This window comes from Triturus cristatus, chromosome 12, assembly GCF_964204655.1.
Source record: "Triturus cristatus chromosome 12, aTriCri1.1, whole genome shotgun sequence".
Taxonomy (NCBI): domain Eukaryota; kingdom Metazoa; phylum Chordata; class Amphibia; order Caudata; family Salamandridae; genus Triturus; species Triturus cristatus.
The window spans coordinates 615896385-615915957 of record NC_140595.1 but is presented as its reverse complement, the minus strand read 5'-3'; the positions used below and the strand labels follow the sequence as shown (position 1 = coordinate 615915957).

Genomic DNA, 19573 nt, shown 5'->3' with positions numbered 1-19573 from the left:
TGTTACCTGGAAGAATGCTCATACCTTCACGCAGCACTATTGCCTGGACATGGCATCTTACAGCAAAGCAGTAGTGGGACAGGCAGTCTTGCGCCATCTATTTCAATAAGGTAGGCCTCTATTTTTAGAGGTATTCTTTATCTGTTATATGTATATACATTTATACAGCTTTTATATACTTATCAATTGATATGCTGGGAAAAGTTCTCTCATTAATGTTCCTATTCTAGCATGTATGTTATAGCCCACCATCCTCTAAGGTACAAAGGTGATAATACAGTATTATTAAACATGCATGATTAGGAAACTGCTAGCTATTCTGATTCAAGCATGTGAATCTATGAAGGATCCAATACTGGAGAAGAAAATGAGTTACTTACTTGTAACTACGGTTCTCCAGTATTGGTATCTTTCATAGATACACATGCGACCCATCCTCCACCCCGGAGCGGCTTACTTTATTCTCTAAGGTTTTTACTTGCACACTTGTGCTGGAAAATCTGAGGAACCTAGCCTCTCTTGGGATTGTTCTAGAGGGTGCTGTCGCCTGATTGGCTGTTGGTTGGATTTGGTTCTTTTTACAAAACAAGGTGGATAGGCTATGGCACTGACTTTTCATTGCATGGTAGCCTATGTTAATTGTATCTACTGCTTTTATATGTATACCGTGGGACTCCCACTACGACGACGGGGGATGATTCAAGCATGTGAATCTATGAAATGTAAATTGATACTTGTATGAAAGATACCAATACTGGAGAACCGTAGTTACAGGTAAGTAACTCATTTTCTTATCGCTACGCCTGGCATCCTTTTATCCAATTGGGTCCCAGTGTTCATTTCTCCTCTTCACACCATCCTTTTTTCACCTCTTTTCACCCCAAGTCCCACTTTTCACCCATTAGATGTTGATTGTCGGTGTATTGACAGTTTCAGCCTACAAATGTTGCATTTCTGTGTTTCCACTGAACAGATTCAAGAGACACTTTTTGTCCATTTTTATTTGCAGGTACTGCCAAAAAGAGCAAGATCATGTCCAAGGAGGAGAGAAAGGTGGTAGCCTTCCATGAATCCGGACATGCCCTGGTGGGATGGTTGCTCGAACACACTGAGGCTGTGATGAAGGTGACCTGGTGGCAAGTCATTCTGGCTGTTGGGTATGGCTAGGGGGAAAACCATTTCAAAACATGCTAGTGATACTAGATATGCATACAGGCCATTCTGTTACTCTATCATGTATCCCATCAATAAGGTTTGTTTTAAAGTAACCAAAATTCAGTTTTAAAAATCCTTAGTCAGAATGCTTGGATGTCAGTGAAGCATGTACTTGATCCATGAGAGTAGTTATTCAAAACAATACATAATTGTTGGACTTGACCTTCTCTGCAGGGTCACCCCGAAACCTTTTGCCTTCACCCATCCTTTTCTCTGAAATTCATTTTTGTTGGCATTAGGGCTCTGTGCACTTTACCACTGCTAACCAGTGCTAAAGTGATTGGGCTGTCGCCCTAAAACATGTAAAAATTGGCCTACACCTGATTGGCACATTTAATTTACTTAGAAGTCCCTAGTATATGGTACTATATGTACCCTAGGGCCTGTAAATTAAATGCTACTAGCGGGCCTGCAGCACTCATGCCACCCACTAAAGTAGTTTTTAAAATCATGTATCAGGCCTGCTATTGCAGCCTGTAATGCTGTTTTAAACTGCCATTGCGACCTGTCAAAATAAACCTTTTGCCATGCCTAAATCTTCCATTTTAATACATATGCCACCCCTAAGGTAGGCTCTAAATAGCACATAGGACAGGGTGCATTAGATTTAAAAGGTAGAATATGTTGTTTTAAGTTGTACCAGAACTGGTAGTCAAAAACTTCTAAATGTGTTTTTTACTACTGTAATGTCTATCTCTCTCATTGGATAACATAGGGTTACCTTATTACATTTAATAAGTGCTAATGTTTGATGGGAAGCAGGTAGAAATGTCATGTTTGGACTCGAGTGAATTGTAATCCAAAAATATCTTTAATGCTAGAGTCAGATTTTAGATTACAATTATGAAAATGCTGCTTTAAAGAAGTTGACAATTTTCTGCCTAAAAGCTTCTGAGGCATTCTAGGAGTTTGCGGCTGCCTGGGCCTGTTACTGACTCCCAATTAAGAATGCGTATTGTGCCCAGACAGTGAGCCATTGGGAACCTGGTGGGTGCATGATGGGCCATCCTGCTAGGTTGGTTGGGGGCGGAGCTGTTCCCTGGCCTACTTACATTTATAAGGGTTTGCGTCCAGCACACACAAAGGAGCCTTACACTTGCTTTTTGTCACCCTAGACAATTTGGAGCCTTGTAGGTGAAGGCAAGGACTTTCCAGAACAAGATGTGTGGGTAGCCTAGAAAATTATTAATCTTCAAAGGATGGCACCAGATCTAAATATTGGTCTCCAGCATTGAATCTTTCATAGATTCACATGCTTGACTTCATCCCTGTCCTCAGATTGGGAACCCTTTGTAACAATGTATTCATTCCCCCATTTGCATTACCATACATATTGACTTTTCCTTCCTATCCACTTCATTATACATGACCCAGACTACAGCCAATCAGAAACCACCTCACCCAGCTGTTCTCCTGTCTGATGCTCCGAACTGTCAGATTTTCTACCACGTTCAGTGTAGGGAACCCTTTGACAGTTCATCTGAATAAGGAGATTTGATTTACCGTTATTGTCAAAAGAGTATGGCAAAATAAGATCATGGCGGAGTCTCCGAAAAATAAATCTTTATTTAGGTCTTGTAAAGCCTATGTCAAGATGAACATTTGTCTGGGTTATCCACTTACAAAGACGAAAGAAGAAGATTCCTCAAAATACTGAGTTCAGACAAAAACCTTCAGTATAGGGTAGCCAAGGAAGGTGACTCACAAGTAGGTAAAAGGACCCTCTGACCCTGTCTTTAAGGGAGTTACGCAAGGAATGTGACGTACCCAAAAGCAGAAAGACAAGAGCTTGTCCCCTGGTGACGTGGAAGCCCCTTGAAAAAGGCTTAAGGTTTCTTCAGAGGCTGGTCATGGGCCATCTTCGAATGCCAGGGGTAGCAAACTATATAATCAACGAAAGATTCAGCGTAGATGGCCAATAAACAACCCACTCAAGGTATGTTGCTTACAGACTCGTTGATGACCACAGCAATGAAAATGAGTGGGTGACCGTCAGAGAAGGTACCATAGTTGAAGATGGGAATGCGATCAACTAGGTCATTGCCTTCGAAGAAAACATTGGCAGGGGACATGTTGACGACAAAGGGACCATCGACGAAGAAGAGACTTGATGGGTAAAATGAAGGAGTTTCCAGAGCAGAATTTGTGTCTATTACTGCTAAAGCAGATTACCAGAGCATTGATTATCTTTGTTTAATTGGATGCTGCATTGGCTTGTGAAAAGAAAAATAATAAATAAGTTTATATATAGTGATGTGTATATATATATATATATATTCACTGAAAAAACCATAGGTTTCACACATGTTATAGTTAGCTGTACATTTTACTGATAAAAAACCAATGAAATTCCCCCGTTATAGTTACTGTAGGCAACTATAACTCACGCGACCGTAATCCTCTGCTGATGCTAATACTGTATTTAGACACTTATTTGCCCATGTCTTCTTCCATTAAATTTTAGCCATACATATATTACAAATATTTTTTTTTCATAAAGACACATATGTCATCAGCAGAGGATTACGGTCGCGTGAGTTATAGTTGCCTACAGTAACTATAACGGGGGAATTTCATTGGTTTTTTATCAGTAAAATGTACAGCTAACTATAACGTGTGAAACCTATGATTTTTTCAGTGAATTTGCAAGGTTTTTTAAATGCTAATTCCTAACTATAACGTGTGTGAAACCTATGGTTTTTTCAGTGAATTTGTACGGTTTTTTAAATGCTAACTTACTTTACGCCATTCGTGGCGTGCGCGCCCAGTTAACGCAGTTCGTTCCGTGTGCGCACAGTGAGCACGCGGTGCGCTTCGCGCACCGCGCGCCCACTTTACGCAGTTAGTGCCATGCACGCACGGTGGTCACGCGGTGCGCTGCGCGCACCGCGTGCCCACATTATGCGGGATGGGCCATGTACGCACGATGCGCTTCGCGCACCGTGCGCACATGGGGGACATATTATGCGCATCGTTGTGAAATGTTTTGTTTATTATTTTCATTTGTTTGATATGCCATGCACAAATGGTGCCCTTAGGGCACCATTTGCACTTGGGGTGGGGAGAGTGTGGATAATTTTTTTTTTTTTTAAACCAATTTTTATCGTACGCGTACGGTAAGCGTAATCGGCGATTTTTCGAAAAAATTGGCGGTTGTTTGGGGGCCCGTATATCACTGCTGGGTGAATATTATCTCAATAAACTGCCCCTTTACACATTTTTGGGCTTCATTTATGCTGCCCCACTCAGAGTGCGAGAGAGAAAATGGCGGCCGCCGCTTCCTGGTTTCGGCCGAATCGAATGTTTACTAAGATCTAAGAGCCAATCAGAATCGCGCTCGCGCACGTCACCGTACGCGTACGGTAAGCGCACCGTAAGCGCACCGTAAGCTGGCTCAGATATATATATTGATTTAAAGGCTATTTTCTCAGAATCTACTGAACAGATTTACACCAAACCTACAAAAGGCACTTCCTTGACCTGGGGACTACCTCTCTGCCAAATTTCAAGTAATTCTGTTCAGCCGTTCGGGCTGTAGCTGTGTCTAAAGGTCCTATGGAAAAATGCATGGGAAAAACGCGTTTTGGGACCCCCCTTTTATCTCAGCCCTCGCTTGACGAATCCCCCCGAGACTTTCAGGGTAGGAGCGGAGCGTAGCGCCCCACCTATTTTGAAAAATTCGCGAGGATTCGTCGACCGGCGCAAAAGTTATTCAAAATAGAATGTTGCGGATTTCCTATGGAAACGTGGTCCTAACTATAACTACCTACTGGCGACCGCCAGTAGGTAATATATATATATGTGTTCATATATATGTATATATATGTTTAATATATTCCGGGTTCCCGCCGATTGGCCGGTATATTCAGTGCTTATGACTTTGATGAGGATACCCCTAGAAGAGAACTAAGATTACAGGTAAGTAACTTATCTCTATGACTAAAGTCAGCATTTTGTCTCAGATTCAGCTGCCAATGTGAGGAAGAATGCAACATTTTCTAAAAGGATGGCAGCAAATAACGACAGACTGATGAGTTCTGGATATTGTGAGAAGCTATCGAGAGAGTGCAGTTAGATGAGATGAACATGGGCTTATGCTCGAGATTCTTTCTCATATTAAAAAAAAAATCAGGAGGTTGGCGTCCAGTATTAGACTTGAGAGCATTAAACAAGGACATGTTGTGTCTATGTAAGCGGACGATACGCTTGTATATCTGTGCCACCCGGGAGAGGCAGTACCTGTGCTTCTCAGGGAATTGGTCAGATTTGGGGAGATCTCTGGACTATACCTCAATCCAGGGAAATCCAAGCTCTTCCCCATGGGCCGTCTGATTGGGAAGGAAGAAAGTGAACTACCCTCGGTGTAATGAGCTGGGTTTGTGACGAAGTCAGATATCTGGGGATTAAATTGGCGCACACGCCGGCTGCCTACCTGGAGCTCAACGTTGGGAGATGTGTGGAGGGCATCCAAAGATCGATCTCTTTTTGGCAGGGACTACCGCTATCTCTGAAGGGTAGGGTGGTGCTGACCAAAATGGTGATCCTACCAAGATGTCTGTATGCCATGCAAAACTCACTTTATCAAATACCACGGACATACTTCCGACAACTAGCCCGCCTCCTGGTGGAGTTCCTTTGGGGAGCCAAACGGAAGAGGGTAAAACTAGACACACTACAGAGGACATGGGAACAGGGAGGGCTTGAGGTCCCTCGGTTGGAACTCTATTATATGGAGTCGCAGCTCCAACATGCGGTGCATTGGCTGGATGAACATGATCACTGGGAAAAGCGGTTACCGGCAGGCACACACAGGGGGATCCCTTTCCCTGAGCTCGTCATGGTGGGGTCGGGGGTGTCCGTCCGGCTTCCATATATTATTCGTCATGTTGCACAACCTGGGAAGCTGCTGTTAAGACTGTGGTGAAAAGAGCGCTTTATGCTCCAGAGGCCCCACTGTGGGCTTTGCTACCATTCAAATGGATAGGTCACACCATGTCACTCAGTAAATGGAAGGAGGGAGGATGTCACACGATGGGGGACCTGTATGCTGCCCAACGGTTCCTCATTAGGGAGGAGTCTGAAACCATGTTTGATTTGGGTAGGAGACAATATCTTCAGTACGCAAAAATCTTGGCGGTGGCTCGCGAAGTGTGGCCTATGTTTCCTCAGGAGCCGCCCATAACGGCGGGGACATCCCCACTGGTCCTCTCCCTGTTCACGCTAAATGGGACTCGATACTAGATGAACCTTTCACGGAGTCGGAATGGAGGACGGTGCATGAGGGGGTCAAACAAATTAGCTCCACTGCTAGGTTCAAACTCCCACAATATAACATAGTACACCAAACCTATCTTACCCCTTGAGTTCTACATAGAATATATCCGGACTGCCCCGCCCACTGCTCCAGGTGTGGAAGTCCTGATGCCCATTTTATGCACAGGACATGGCATTGCCTGGAATTATCATCTTACTGGGGGAAAGTGTTTGAGAGCCTAACACTTGTTACAGAATGAAAGATACCTCACTCTGTTAGGGAAATATTACTGGGGCTACTCCCTAGGCCTAAGGGGAAAAAGCTCACAAGGAAATTCCTTCAGTTGGGGCTAGTACTAGCCAAAAGGAGAATAACAATCAGGTGGATAAGCTCTACGCCCCCCACAGTGGAAAGTTGGGCTAAAGATCTGAGGGAGTGGGCAACAGCAGAGTTAATTCGTATGAAAAATGTTTGAAGAGATGAAAAACTTGAAGATGACGTGAGGGCATGGAACGCTATGATAACGGACATCGCCTAGAGAGGGGCTCCTCTTTCGGAGGGGAGGGGCTACGGGCTGGCCATGTAGGTTCTTTGATAACATTGCCACACGGGACTATTGCAGTGCCCGGGAGTGTGGAAGACGTACAACACTCACAGGGCGTAATCTGACCCTGGATGCCAGATATGAGTAGGAGTACTAATGCGACCCTGGGGTGGGGGGGTGATATGTTATATGTTTTGTTTACTTTTAGAAATGTGCTGCCTAACATTTTGCATTGGTACCATGTACTTTTGTTGTGAGGTTGATGCTGAGAATAAGCTCTACTCTTAAACGAAATGTACTGATGTTACAATCATACGCACCTGCGATGTATAACCTCTGTCAGCATTTTACTGTGATTCTGGAATGTTAAATAAGAAATTTAATTTAAAAAAATTCAACAAGGAGATAAGGAAACAGGAGGATGGTAACATTGCAATAGATTCTGACATTTATAATGAAAGGAGATTTTTTGTGTCTTTAATGGACTTGGAGGATGCTTATTTCGTTGTGCCATTACACAAAAAACAGTGAACGTACCTACGCTTTCTGGTAGACGGACAACGTTACCAGTTCAAAGCTCTTACTTTTGGGCACTAGTCAGCTCTTTGAGACTTCAGAAAATATATGACTCCAATGCCAGCTTACCTAAGAAGGCAAGAAAGTATGGTATATCCATACCTGGATGACTGGTCAATAAAGGCGAGCAACTTTCAGAAAGGGCAAAGTACAACCAATTTAGCAATGGAACTACTTCTGAGGCTAGGGTTGGCTATCGACAGGAAAAAGTCACCATTACAGCTAAGCAAAGATTTAGAGTGTCTGAGAAAAAAGCTAATGATCCAGAGGTTGGTGTACCCTTCGCTTGTAAGAGGCAGTAAACTGAAGAAACAGGTTATTTTTCTAATGGAAAAACAAGAAACATCAGTGAGAGTGCTCAAAACTCTGCTAAGAATAATGTCTCCTTGCATTCTGCTGATACCACATTGTCCGCTCAGAATGAGGCTAATTCAGGAGCAGTTGGATGTATAGTGGCAGCAGATGCGTGGAGGATGGGACAATATAGTCCAGGTAATACTACTCATGAAGAAAGCATTGAGATGGTGGAAGCAGGAAGAGAACATCTTCAAAGGTCAGATGTTGCATCTGGAGAAGCCATACCTCATGTCTGATAATGGATGCTTCTCTTTTTTTTAATTTTTCATTTTATTTTCTTTATTGATCTTAGTAGAGAAAACAACAGCACAACAAGTGCCAATAATGTACAAAGTGCGACATCATGAATATACCATGTCAATGAGAGGAAAGAAAAAAAATATATCCAAGACACATTAACAAAACAAGGTACAAAAGCAATACTGAAAGGAAGGGTTAAGGTCTCTCGTAAGTAGAAAAACATTCCACGGTACAGTATGTTTGGGTACAATCCTATTTGCAATAAGTACTTAAGGGCAAAGGTCGTTCCACATTGTTTATGTGTAGGATTTGCGTGTTAATGTGCTGTATTTTTCAATGCTCCAACCCTGTTACTTCCATCTCCGCACCCACACGCTCGTTTCAGGTTTCATCAGGGGGGTGATCAAGTAAGTAGCTCTTTAGTGGTTGCCAAATGTCCTGAGGGCGTGAAGTGTGTGGCAATAGTATAGCATAAAGTTCACACATAGAGTCGCAGTGAATCATGTCTTAGAGCCAGGCTTTCACCGCTGGTGTATGTGCCTTTCCCCAGTGTATAGAGACTTGCCACTATGCAAGAAGCATAGCTATTGCAGTAAACCTCCGGATAGCCTTTGGTAATGGGTGGACGTAGCCCAGCAATGCTAGTAGGGGAGTGAGCTGTATCTCTTGTCTCACCATAAGTGACACATGCTGGAAGATACCTGCCCAGTATGGTTGTATTTGTGTAGAGTCCCATGTGATATGCGAAAAGTCAACGTCCGCCATAATGCACCTAGTGCACACATGTGGCGTGCTTGGGTCTATCTTAGCTAGCCTCTTCGAGGTGATGTAAACTCTATGTAGATATTTAAAATGTAGTAATTTGTTTCGGTGGTTGTCCGAAATGTATTGTGTTTGTACACAACAGCAGTGCCAAATGTCATCATTTATGGGCATGTCCAGGTCTCTTTCCCAGGCTGCTCACGCTTTAGTGCCGGCCATAGGACGAAGGGATAATGAAAGGTGGTATAAACGTGAGACCAGGTGATTGTCGCCTGGTGATGCAATAACGAGCGTGAGAGGGAGGAATTCCTCCGGCTCCACCTGTCCACTTGGCAACGCTCCTATCAGTGAGCTTTGGACTCTGTGTAATAAGAATCTGTCCACGTATGTAGCATCCCCATGTGTGGTAAGCTCGGACACAGCGCACGGTCTGGAATCCTTAAATAGGTCCCCAACAGTTCGGAGCCCATGTTTACTTAATGCTCGTTTGGTCAGGACCACAGTGGTGGGGGGCAACCACGGGTTGTCTGCCAGCGGTAGATGTGGCGAATACAAGGAGTCCTTTTGGAGATATCGCCATAGTTTGGTCCACACCCAGCAAGTTGTACGATGAGTTTGGATCTCGCCGGGCGAGCGCGACAGTCCTTGTGGTAATATGGCAGTCAGGGGGCTGGGGTATATTTTGGAACGCTCGGCTTTGAGGTATTGAATCCAGGCGTCCGGGTGATACCAATAATAAGTGAAGTGGGTTTGGGCCACAAGGTAGTACAGATCAACATCTGGGGCGCCGAAACCTCCCCGCTCGTAGGGCATAGTGAATGTGTCCCAGCTTACTCGCCTGCCCAGACAAGACGAATGAGCAATGAATGCAATGTATCGAAAAATTTGGAGGTCAAAGCAATCGGTATATTTAAAAAAAGGTATAAGAAGCGTGGCAGCACCACCAGTTTTAGTATGGCTATCCTGCCAGCTATGGAAAGGGGAAGCTTGATCCATTTATCAACCTGCGTTGAGAGGCGGTCCACTGCCGGTCCATAATCTAGTCAAATTACTTCTGGGGCATTGCAGTGCAAGTATACACCTAGGTGCTTGGGGAAGTGGGGTGTTGGGGTGTCCGTGCACCATTGCAGGGAGAACTCAGTTTCTTCTTGGGCGGTTACCGGCGTTAATGGGAACATTTTGATTTAGCCCAGTTTATCACCAAACCTGAATGAAATCCGAAGCGAACTACCTCTCGCAGGAGCGGATCCAGGTTGTCGGCTGGCTTCCGCACAAATAGCATTATGTCGTCCGCATAGAACGACGCAGTTAGCGGGCCTGTGTGTAATTGCAACCCTCGGTGAAGATGTCATTCCTGTATGTGTCGGGCAAGTGGGTCCATAGCAATAATAAATAATAGTGGCGAAAGGGGACATCGCTGTCTAGTGCCATGCGATAAGGGAAATTGTTGCATTATTTCACCATTAAGTTTCAATCGGGCGACAGGGTTCGTATACAGGAGGCGTACTAAGTTTAAGAAACCCTCTGGGATCCCCAGTTTCCGCATTACTGCCTACAAGAAAGGCCACTCCAAGGAGTCAAATGCCTTTTCGGTGTCGAGAAGAACGACAGCCGCAGGCAGTGTGGCCTCCCTTTTGATTCATCACAGAGAAGATGGCCTGTAGATTAAGAGCCAGGAACAAATCCAGCCTGGTAGGGGCATAGCGAGGTATTTACCAATAATGCCAACCAGGTCGCTAATATTTTGACGAGTATTTTATAGTCGTGATTGAGTAGTGATAATGGGCGATACAAGGAACATTGGTGTGGCTATGTACCGGGCTTGATCAACAGTGTCACAATAGCCTCCCGCATGGTAGGGGATAAGGACCGACTCTGCAGGGCCTCGTCGTAGACATCTATCAGTCGGGACGCCAACTCATTTTGATAGGCCTTATAAAATTCTCCCAAAAGGCCATCTAATCCCGGGGCCCGGCTACTGGCCATCGCTCTGATTGCTTGTTTGATTTCATCCTCAATGAAAGGAGAGGCCAAGAAATCACGCTGACCCTCCTCCAACCAGACCATTGCAATCTCCTGCAAATAATCCGTCAACGCCTGACCCACTGGCGGTTTCCTCGTCTTGTAGAGGTTAACGTAATAGGAGAGGAAGGTATCAGTAATGTCTGTCCCCTTTGTCAGCTCGGTGCCACTATCCGTATCTATACGTGTGATGAACACCGATTGGTAGTGAGGCCGGAAGAGGCAGGCAAGTGTCCTGCCGGGTCTTTCTCCCTCCCCGTATGTTCGTTTTCCCCAAGGTATTTGACCTCGCGGCATGCCGCTTCTGTGAATTCGGTCAAGAGAGCTGCGTGGTGGTGCAGAGATTCTGGGGAGGAAGCAGTCGGTGCTTGTGCATCCATACTTTTAAGCTTTTTCTCGATGTTCTCCAGGTCAGTTTGATTGAACTGGAGTACACCGGTGTGTTTTGAAATACAGACGCCCCGAATAAATGCCTTAAAGGCATCTCAAAGCACTAGTTGTGAGGAGACCGTACCGTCGTTTAATAAAAAATATTCTTGGGTGGCGTCTCCCACTTCACTGTGAAATACCTGATCTAACAACACTGATGCAGGAAAGCGCCATTGTGGCCGCTGCATTGGCACTGTGGGAAAGTCTATCTGGAGAAGCACCGGGGAGTGATCCGGCAGCGTGCGGGGAAGATAGGCAATTTCCTGCACCTCCAAGAGTAATTGTGGTGCAAGATACCAATGATCTATATGGGACCATGAGCCGTGGGGGGCGGAATATAATGGATGCTTCTCAAACTGGATAGGGAGCGCATTTGGACAAAATTATGTGAATGATTTGTGGACAAAAGAGATAGAAAAATGGCACATAAATGTATTAGAAGTGAGGGCAGTAAGCTAGCTCTGAAAGCCTTCTTGCCCTTTGTGAAGAATCGGCATGTAATGATCATGTAGGAGAGTGGCATCGACTGCATAGTTGCCCCCAACTTTTTGCTGATGTTTTGACTGTTTTCTGACTCTAGCCAGGCTGTGGCCCTGCTGTCCAGGACCCCAGCCTATCTGCTTCCTCTCTAAACTGATGTGAGTACCCAAGGTACATACCAATTGGATACTGAGGGCACCCTGTCAGCCCCTTGTAGATGGTACCCTAGGTACTCAGGGCATGGGTCCCTCAGAGGCCTACCAGGGGCTGCAGCACTTATTGTGCCACCACTGGGACAGCCATACAAACTGACACCACCAGACCACTACTGTAGTCTGGGTAAGGTGGTGCTTGCACCCCTTACAGGAATATAGGTATCCTGTATCCCACTTAATACAACACATATATCCTCATAGGTCACCCCTAAGGCAGGCCTTGCTAATCCTACAAGGCAGGGTGCTGAGATATGTGTGAGGGGGAACCCCTACCTGAGTAGGGCCCCTCTGCAACCTTCGTAAAACTATTGCTGGGTTGTTTGTAGTGCAGCCATACCACATACTCTTAACCGCATTATAAGTAATTGCGATAGCGTGATAACTTGAGAGTGGCTGCACAGAACCATGTCGTGTTTGGTGTCAAACATGTAGGAATCATACCCCCAATCCAACCCTGGGAGTGAGGGCATGATTCCCCCCTGCTAGAGGGGCGATATGGTAAAAGCGGCAGATTTTAGACACCAATTTAAAAGTGCACACGTAGTACAAAATGGATGCTACCCGCCACCCACACGACTCTGGCTGCCTGTTGCTGAGCAGAACTCCAGCCACGGCAGCTGGACAATAGGGATCTTGTTGCAGGGAGGTGCTCCCACCTCCCCAGACAGACTGTGGATTGGAACTGGGTGGGTGCACCATAGGATGTCTTTCAGACTTGCACGTAGGCTTCTCCAGTGCCTACTTCTGCATACACCGCCTCAAACCGGTTCAGAGGCATCCTGTCCCCTGCCCAGGTGGGAAAACACACAAAGGGGAGAGGGTGTAGCCACCCTTTCCCACCTGAACTCTCATTGGTGGGCTCTGATTTAGACACTCCGCTAATCCTTGGTTAAAGGTGGGTGCAGGGTCCCCAGAGCCTCAGATTAATCTTGGACTTCACAGACTTGAACCTTCGACTTGCTGCCGCACAGCTGAATGAAGAAATCTCCCTTGGGGTAAAGGAGTTACCCCCCTGCTTGGCAGGCACCTGAAACAGTGCAAGTGACCCGGTTGGAACTCCGCTGCTCCTACGGACAACGAAGACTTCTGCCTACCTTGAGGTGGGTTTCCAAGCATCCCACAGGCCAGTGAGTGTGCACAGCAAAGCTCAGCACCGTGGACCCCGTGGGTGCCGAGATCCCCAATACCCCAGGACACCGGCCACCTCTTGCACAGCACACGACCCCGACCAGTGGGGAAGTTGTGCTTTGGCCCATTATTGAGCCAACCTCTCAGCATCATCTGTGCCAAAGATCGACGCCCTAGCCCGCTCCGGTGACCCGTGGGCGCATCTTTACGCACGCCAAATTGCTGCCTCCCGCGGTCCCTTGTCTCTCGACTGGTGGGCCCTAGCGGAGGTCAATCTTCACTTTAAAGGGCTCCCCTGGTTGCTCCAGGCCTGCTCTACAGTCTCCTTGCTGAAGACCTTGCTCAGACCTTGTGGGTCTGCGCCGTAGCTGTTTTGTGATCCTTGCGTGGGTTGCGGTTGCCAAGGCTTAGTGGATCCAATCCGGACACTAACACCGCAGCGGCCTTCATCCTTCGTGGGACAGTCGCCCTCCAGAAGTTGGCCTTCCTTGAAGCCTCCTGGACCCCGTGGCTGCCGATCCAAGCTACCCATCTTCCACCTGGAAGCACCCGACATTGAAGGGCTCTTTCTCCTGAGCCCCCTGGTCTCTGTGCCGTGACCCAGACTCTGATCTACATCTTCAATCTGCACAACATCGACGACGCTTCACGCCAGCAGCAGTTCTTCACCTTTTTCCATTGAAAACGAGATCGCGACCCGACATCGAAAACGACCTATGCACCCGGCTTCCCTGGGGCAGGTAACAGTGGTACCTCGGTACTGTGGGTGTGGGCCCTCCAAGAGCTTAACTCTAAGCTGCTGAACTTGAACTCCTGCTAGAAGTGTTTTAATTCTTGCAATTTCCAACCGCAACATTCTCCATAGGGTTTAATAGAGATCCCAACAGTAGTTTATACCACTGCACACGTCTCCCGTGGGTCCCCTTCCTCACTACCTTGGGTGGTTTCTTAAGGGGCCAGCGACCCTAAGTGCCCTAGGCACTGTCTGTAGAATTGTCGTGGTTCTTATACCACTTTTTTAATATATGGTTTGGTCCCCCCCTGGGGCCCTATGATTCCAGTGCTATTTATTGTAACTATCAATGCTTGTTTCAATTTTATCTTTACCTCCAGTTTCATAAAGAGACTAGTGGGATTATTCTTAGAATAAATACATATATTTTATATATATACCTGTGTGGACTACTCTTTCATTTGGTTATTCAAGAGGCTATCTATGGTAAAACAATAAGCTTAACACTCCTTCAAGACTTAGCCTGAAGGCTGCTCTCCACAGCTACCACTAGGATAGCTTTCTTTAAAGGTTGTCTTTTAACCTATCACCTTAAGAGTCAAATTGGACTGGTGCAAGGTGTCCCCTATAACTAGTGGACAGCATATGCCAGGCCAACTTCTCACAGATCAGGACAGACAATACGACAACAATGTATTATATTCAGAAAAAAGGTGGACAAACTCAATGCAACTTTTGAAGGAAGCACAGGAAATGTGGAAATGTGAGATTTTCAACAAAATGTTTCTCTCTGCAGAGCACATATTGGGAATGCACAACGATATAGCAGATTGATTAAGCAGACTTAATGCAGACAGCCACGAATGGGCGATAGACAACAATCTGTTAAACTTGAGATTTCACAGCTGGGGAAAACCTGAGTGGGATATGTTTGCAACAGATCGGAATTGCTAGGCCAAGATGTTTGCAAACAGATGGTTTTGCCCAGGCACTCGAGGATATGCATTTACAATAGTTTGGACAGGGAAGTTTGTGTACGAATTCCCACCAGTACCATTGATCTCAAGAGTACTGTGCAAGATGAAGAGCGAGAGTTGCAGAGGGCTTTTGGTGGCACCTGTATGCCCATGTCATCATTGGTGTGCAGATTTATGGGAGTTGAGCATAGACAAACCTGTGCAGTTCAAGACAGATGTCAACTAGCTCTCTAAGAGCGAGGCACTAATACTTCACCACCTAACAGCACTTGAGAGTTTGGTCATTTAACTATTCCTTAGGACTGTAGACAAGGACTAAAGGAAGTAAGAGCTGCATCAACAGTTAAGACTTGTAATCTGAAATGGAAATGGTTCGAGGCATGTGGGCTGCTGAATTCATATCTGTGCATAGATCGCCGCCTAGTGTTGGGTCCGGATGTTTGCACGTTGTTGTCCTGGAAGAGTCTTCGAAGTATCCTGAGATAGGTGACTCCTCCCCTGGACCACAGTGCGCATGGGCATCCTCTCCATCCTCAGATTGTTTTTTTCCGCCATTGGGTTCGGATGTGCTTATCTTGACTCAAGTTAGGAAAAACTTTTTTCAGGCCAAAAGGCCTTTAGTTCGCGTCGGTACTGTTCCCGATCGGTATCGACAGTTACTTGTTAGTTTACTGACTTCGACAACAACTTTTTCGCATCATATCCGACCATCGACTCGACGATGGAATCGAGGACACCATTCAAGCGGTGTCCTGTTTGCAATGCGAAATATCCCCATGTCGACGTCCACCCGGTGTGCAACAAATGCCTTTCACCGGATCACGACGAATCCACATGTATGGCCTGTGCCCGATTCCGATCCAAGAAGACTCTCCGGAATCGACGAGCGGCGAGACTTAAAGCACAGCAAGCGGCACCGGCCCCGACCAACATCTTCAGCGCCGAGGACGAAGATGTGGAAGGCGTGGAGAATCTACCCTCCAGCCCTGCTTCCGAACACGATTCCGGATCGGAAGACGTCGAAGAACAACTCTTTCACAGAGAAGAAGCCGACACCGAGGTAGGAGACTACGACGAGGCCTTAGGGGCCGAAGAAAGTAGCTCCGGTGACGAGCAAGGCCTACCCGTGCAGACGGAGGATATCCCAGTGCGTCAGTCAATGGCTCCGGTCGAGGGATCGCCTTCGGGCCTTACCCAAGACCTATCCCGCAGTTCTTCGGCCCCGCCATCTGGCCCGGCCTCGGACATTCAGCGACAGCCATTAGTGCCCAAAATGACTGGTTTCCCTTCCTCGAGAACGAAACCGAAAGTCGTATCGGTTCCACAGAAACCGAAAGTGAAACTACCACTGGTCGGATCAAAGCCCTCTACACCTTCGACGCCAGCCAAACCCGTTGGCACCGACCGCACCAAACGGGACTTCGGTGCCGAACTCGCAGCAGCCGACGTCGGCGCCGACACACGGAAAAAGGCCATCGGTACCGCCAAGCCGCCTCGGCCCCCGGCACCGAAACACTCGGCTCCGGCCACGAAGGTCAAAATGGCCGCTGCGTCGCACATCGATCCGAAAGCAGCACCGAAGGCCCAATCATCGACGTCGTCGACAGCTACTACCTCTCCTCGACTCGATGACCCCGTGGCCCCGAAGAAGTCCACGCCTGCCTCTGCAGAACCGCTCGGCGCCAAAGAACCGTCGGCGTTCCAGGTTCGACAAGTTGCAGCGTCCTTGCAACGCATCAAGGAAAAGGCAACCCCCCAGGACACGTCGGGCTCCGAGCTGAAAAAAGCTCAAAAAGCTTCTCCAGCAATACCCAACATCACTTTTGGACTGCCACCATCCACGGCACCCAAATTGTTTGAAATCAGGACACGTGTCACCCAAACTAGGATCTCACCTGCTGAACGTTCTCCTACGGAGACGTCACCGTCCCACATCATCGATGCCGACACCGGCAGACTTATGCTCCAGAAGCGGAGAATATCTTCCGAGCAGCCTTTGGACTCCTACCGGATCCCGCTAAAGAAAAAGCTGCCAGCGGATTCGGAACCAGTTCTTTACGAACGTCTCCATACCTCTTACCTAGATCCACAGCCCTTCTCTCCGACACCCTCCGAAACCGATGCTTTGGAGGACTACATGGGTGACGATGTCCCCTACCCCAGAGAGATGGACCCTGAAGGCCAACAGGACCCTGACCAGGCTTGGGATGACCCTGTAGACCCGGGTGCGCCTATGGATACACAGGACACGCAGCTATATGGCGCGAAAACGTCTCCCACAGAGGACACTGCCGCATTCAACGCCCTCATTGAACATGCTGCGGCCAATCATGGTGTGCAACTCCACTCTGACACAATCGAGGACGATTTTCTAATGGATACTTTCGCATCCTCAGAAAGGAATATCAAAACTCTACCCATGCTGAAAGGTGTCCTTAAACCAGCAAAGGACATTTTCAAGGAACCCACTAGGGCAAGAGTAATAAACCCCAGGATCGACAAAAAATATAGGTCGGCGCCTGTGGACCCTACGTACATTAGAGGCCAGTTGCCTCTAGATTCCATTGTAGTCGCTAATGCTCGCAAAAGGGCGCACTCACAGACTACTGGCGAAGCTCCTCCCCCGGACAAGGAGTCCAAGGTGCTAGAGACCTCCGGCAAACGGGTTGAAGCACAGGCAGCTAATATATGGCGTATTGCCAATACCCAGGCGCTCCTAGCTCGCTACGATCGCGCCCACTATGACACATTAGAAACCCTACTCCAACATCTCCCTGACCAATACAAAGAGGGAGCAGAGATCCATATCAGGGAGGGACAACTCCTCACAAACGCATCCATTAAGTGTGCACTGGATGCCGCAGATACAGCTGCTAGAGCAATAAATACCAGCGTCATGTTACGACGACACGCCTGGCTACGAATCTCCGGTATCAAACCTGAGGTTCAAAATAACATCCTCAATCAGCCGGTCAACCCCGACTACTTGTTCGGACCAGAGGTTGACACCACCCTAGAAAAAATTAAAAAGGACACAGACACTGCAAAGTCCATGGGGGCTCTCCAAACACAGTCCTTTCGGAGTGGCTCCTTTCGTCGCCCCGGAAATAGAGGAGCAGGTAGAGGACAGGGGTCACAGCAAACCTTCAACAAGGGCAACACACAAAGTACTTACGATAAAAACACCCGGGGTGGATATCGTGGCTCCAGCACAAAGGGTAGAGGACGCGGATACGGCAATACCAGGTCCTCCCCCAAGAACAAACAGTGACGCCCTCTCCCTTCCTCCCGACCACACAACACCTGTCGGGGGAAGGCTACAAAGGTTCCTGTCCACGTGGAACTCCATCACCACGGACAGGTGGGTCAAAGATATTATCAAACATGGTTACTGCCTAGAATTAACCTCCACTCCACCCACCATACCACCAAAACACCGTCCTATGTCCTCAGAGCACTTAGCGCTATTACAGCACGAAGTGCTAAGTATGCTGGAAAAAGGCGCAATAGAGGTCGTGCCCGTCCGCGAGCAAGGTACGGGGGTGTACTCCCTGTACTTCTTAATCCCAAAAAAGGACGGGTCACTCAGACCTATACTAGACCTGAGACCCCTCAACCGCTACATTCTCTCCGAGCATTTCCACATGCTCACCCTACAACAAGTCCTCCCGCTGCTCAAACAGGGAGACTTCCTGGCCACACTGGACCTCAAAGATGCGTATTTCCACATACCCATTCACCCCTCACACAGAAAATATCTCAGGTTCACTATTCAGGGGCAGCACTACCAATTCAAAGTCCTTCCCTTCGGCGTGACAACAGCACCCAGAGTTTTCACAAAGTGCCTAGCTACTGTGGCTGCACATCTACGGAGGCAACACATACACGTCTACCCTTACCTGGACAACTGGCTTGTTCAGGCAAAGTCAGCCCAGCAATGTGCCAGCCACATGTCCCGCACCATTCACCTTCTTCACAGTCTGGGGTTCTCACTAAATTACCCGAAATCACATCTCCAACCCGAACACGTACAACAGTACCTAGGTGCGACCATAGACACTCTGGCAGCCACAGCTCAGCCAAATTTAGTGAGAATCAACAGCATGCAAATGCTGATTTCCAAGTTCAAACCCCAACACTCCCTTCCCGCGCGAGTGTTCATGCAGCTGATAGGCATGATGGCCTCCTGCATTTTCATAGTCCCACACGCGAGACTACATATGCGCCCGCTTCAGGAGTGCTTAGCACGTCAATGGAATCAGGCTCAAGGACAACTAAAAGACCTAGTGTTGGTGAGCGGTCGGGCATACAACTCTCTGCATTGGTGGAATCCACAAAACCTTTGCAAGGGCCGACCGTTCCAAGAGCCTGTTCCACAAATAATACTGACAGCGGACGCGTCTCTCCAGGGATGGGGAGCTCATGTACTCAATTACACAGTGCAGGGACTATGGACAATACAGCAAAAGAAGATGCACATCAACCTTCTAGAACTGATGGCAATCTTCCTGGCAATGAAAGCATTCAAAGTACACTTGTGCAACAAAGTCGTGTTGATCCGGACGGACAACATGACTGCCATGTACTATATACAGAAGCAGGGAGGAACACACTCTCCACAGTTGTCTCATCTGGCTCAGA

The 19573-nt window shown here is 47.3% G+C and overlaps 1 protein-coding gene across 2 annotated transcripts in view; it reads left to right on the top strand.

The window, feature by feature from the left end:
- The window catches only part of SPG7 (SPG7 matrix AAA peptidase subunit, paraplegin), a 359427-nt gene that overhangs the window by 257577 nt on the left and 82277 nt on the right, over positions 1-19573 (top strand). For both annotated transcript variants that reach the window (XM_085639919.1, XM_085639920.1), the window contains exon 13: positions 1010-1125. In XM_085639919.1, coding sequence (XP_085496045.1) covers positions 1010-1125 — 116 coding nt within the window. The remainder of the gene's footprint in view (positions 1-1009; positions 1126-19573) is intronic.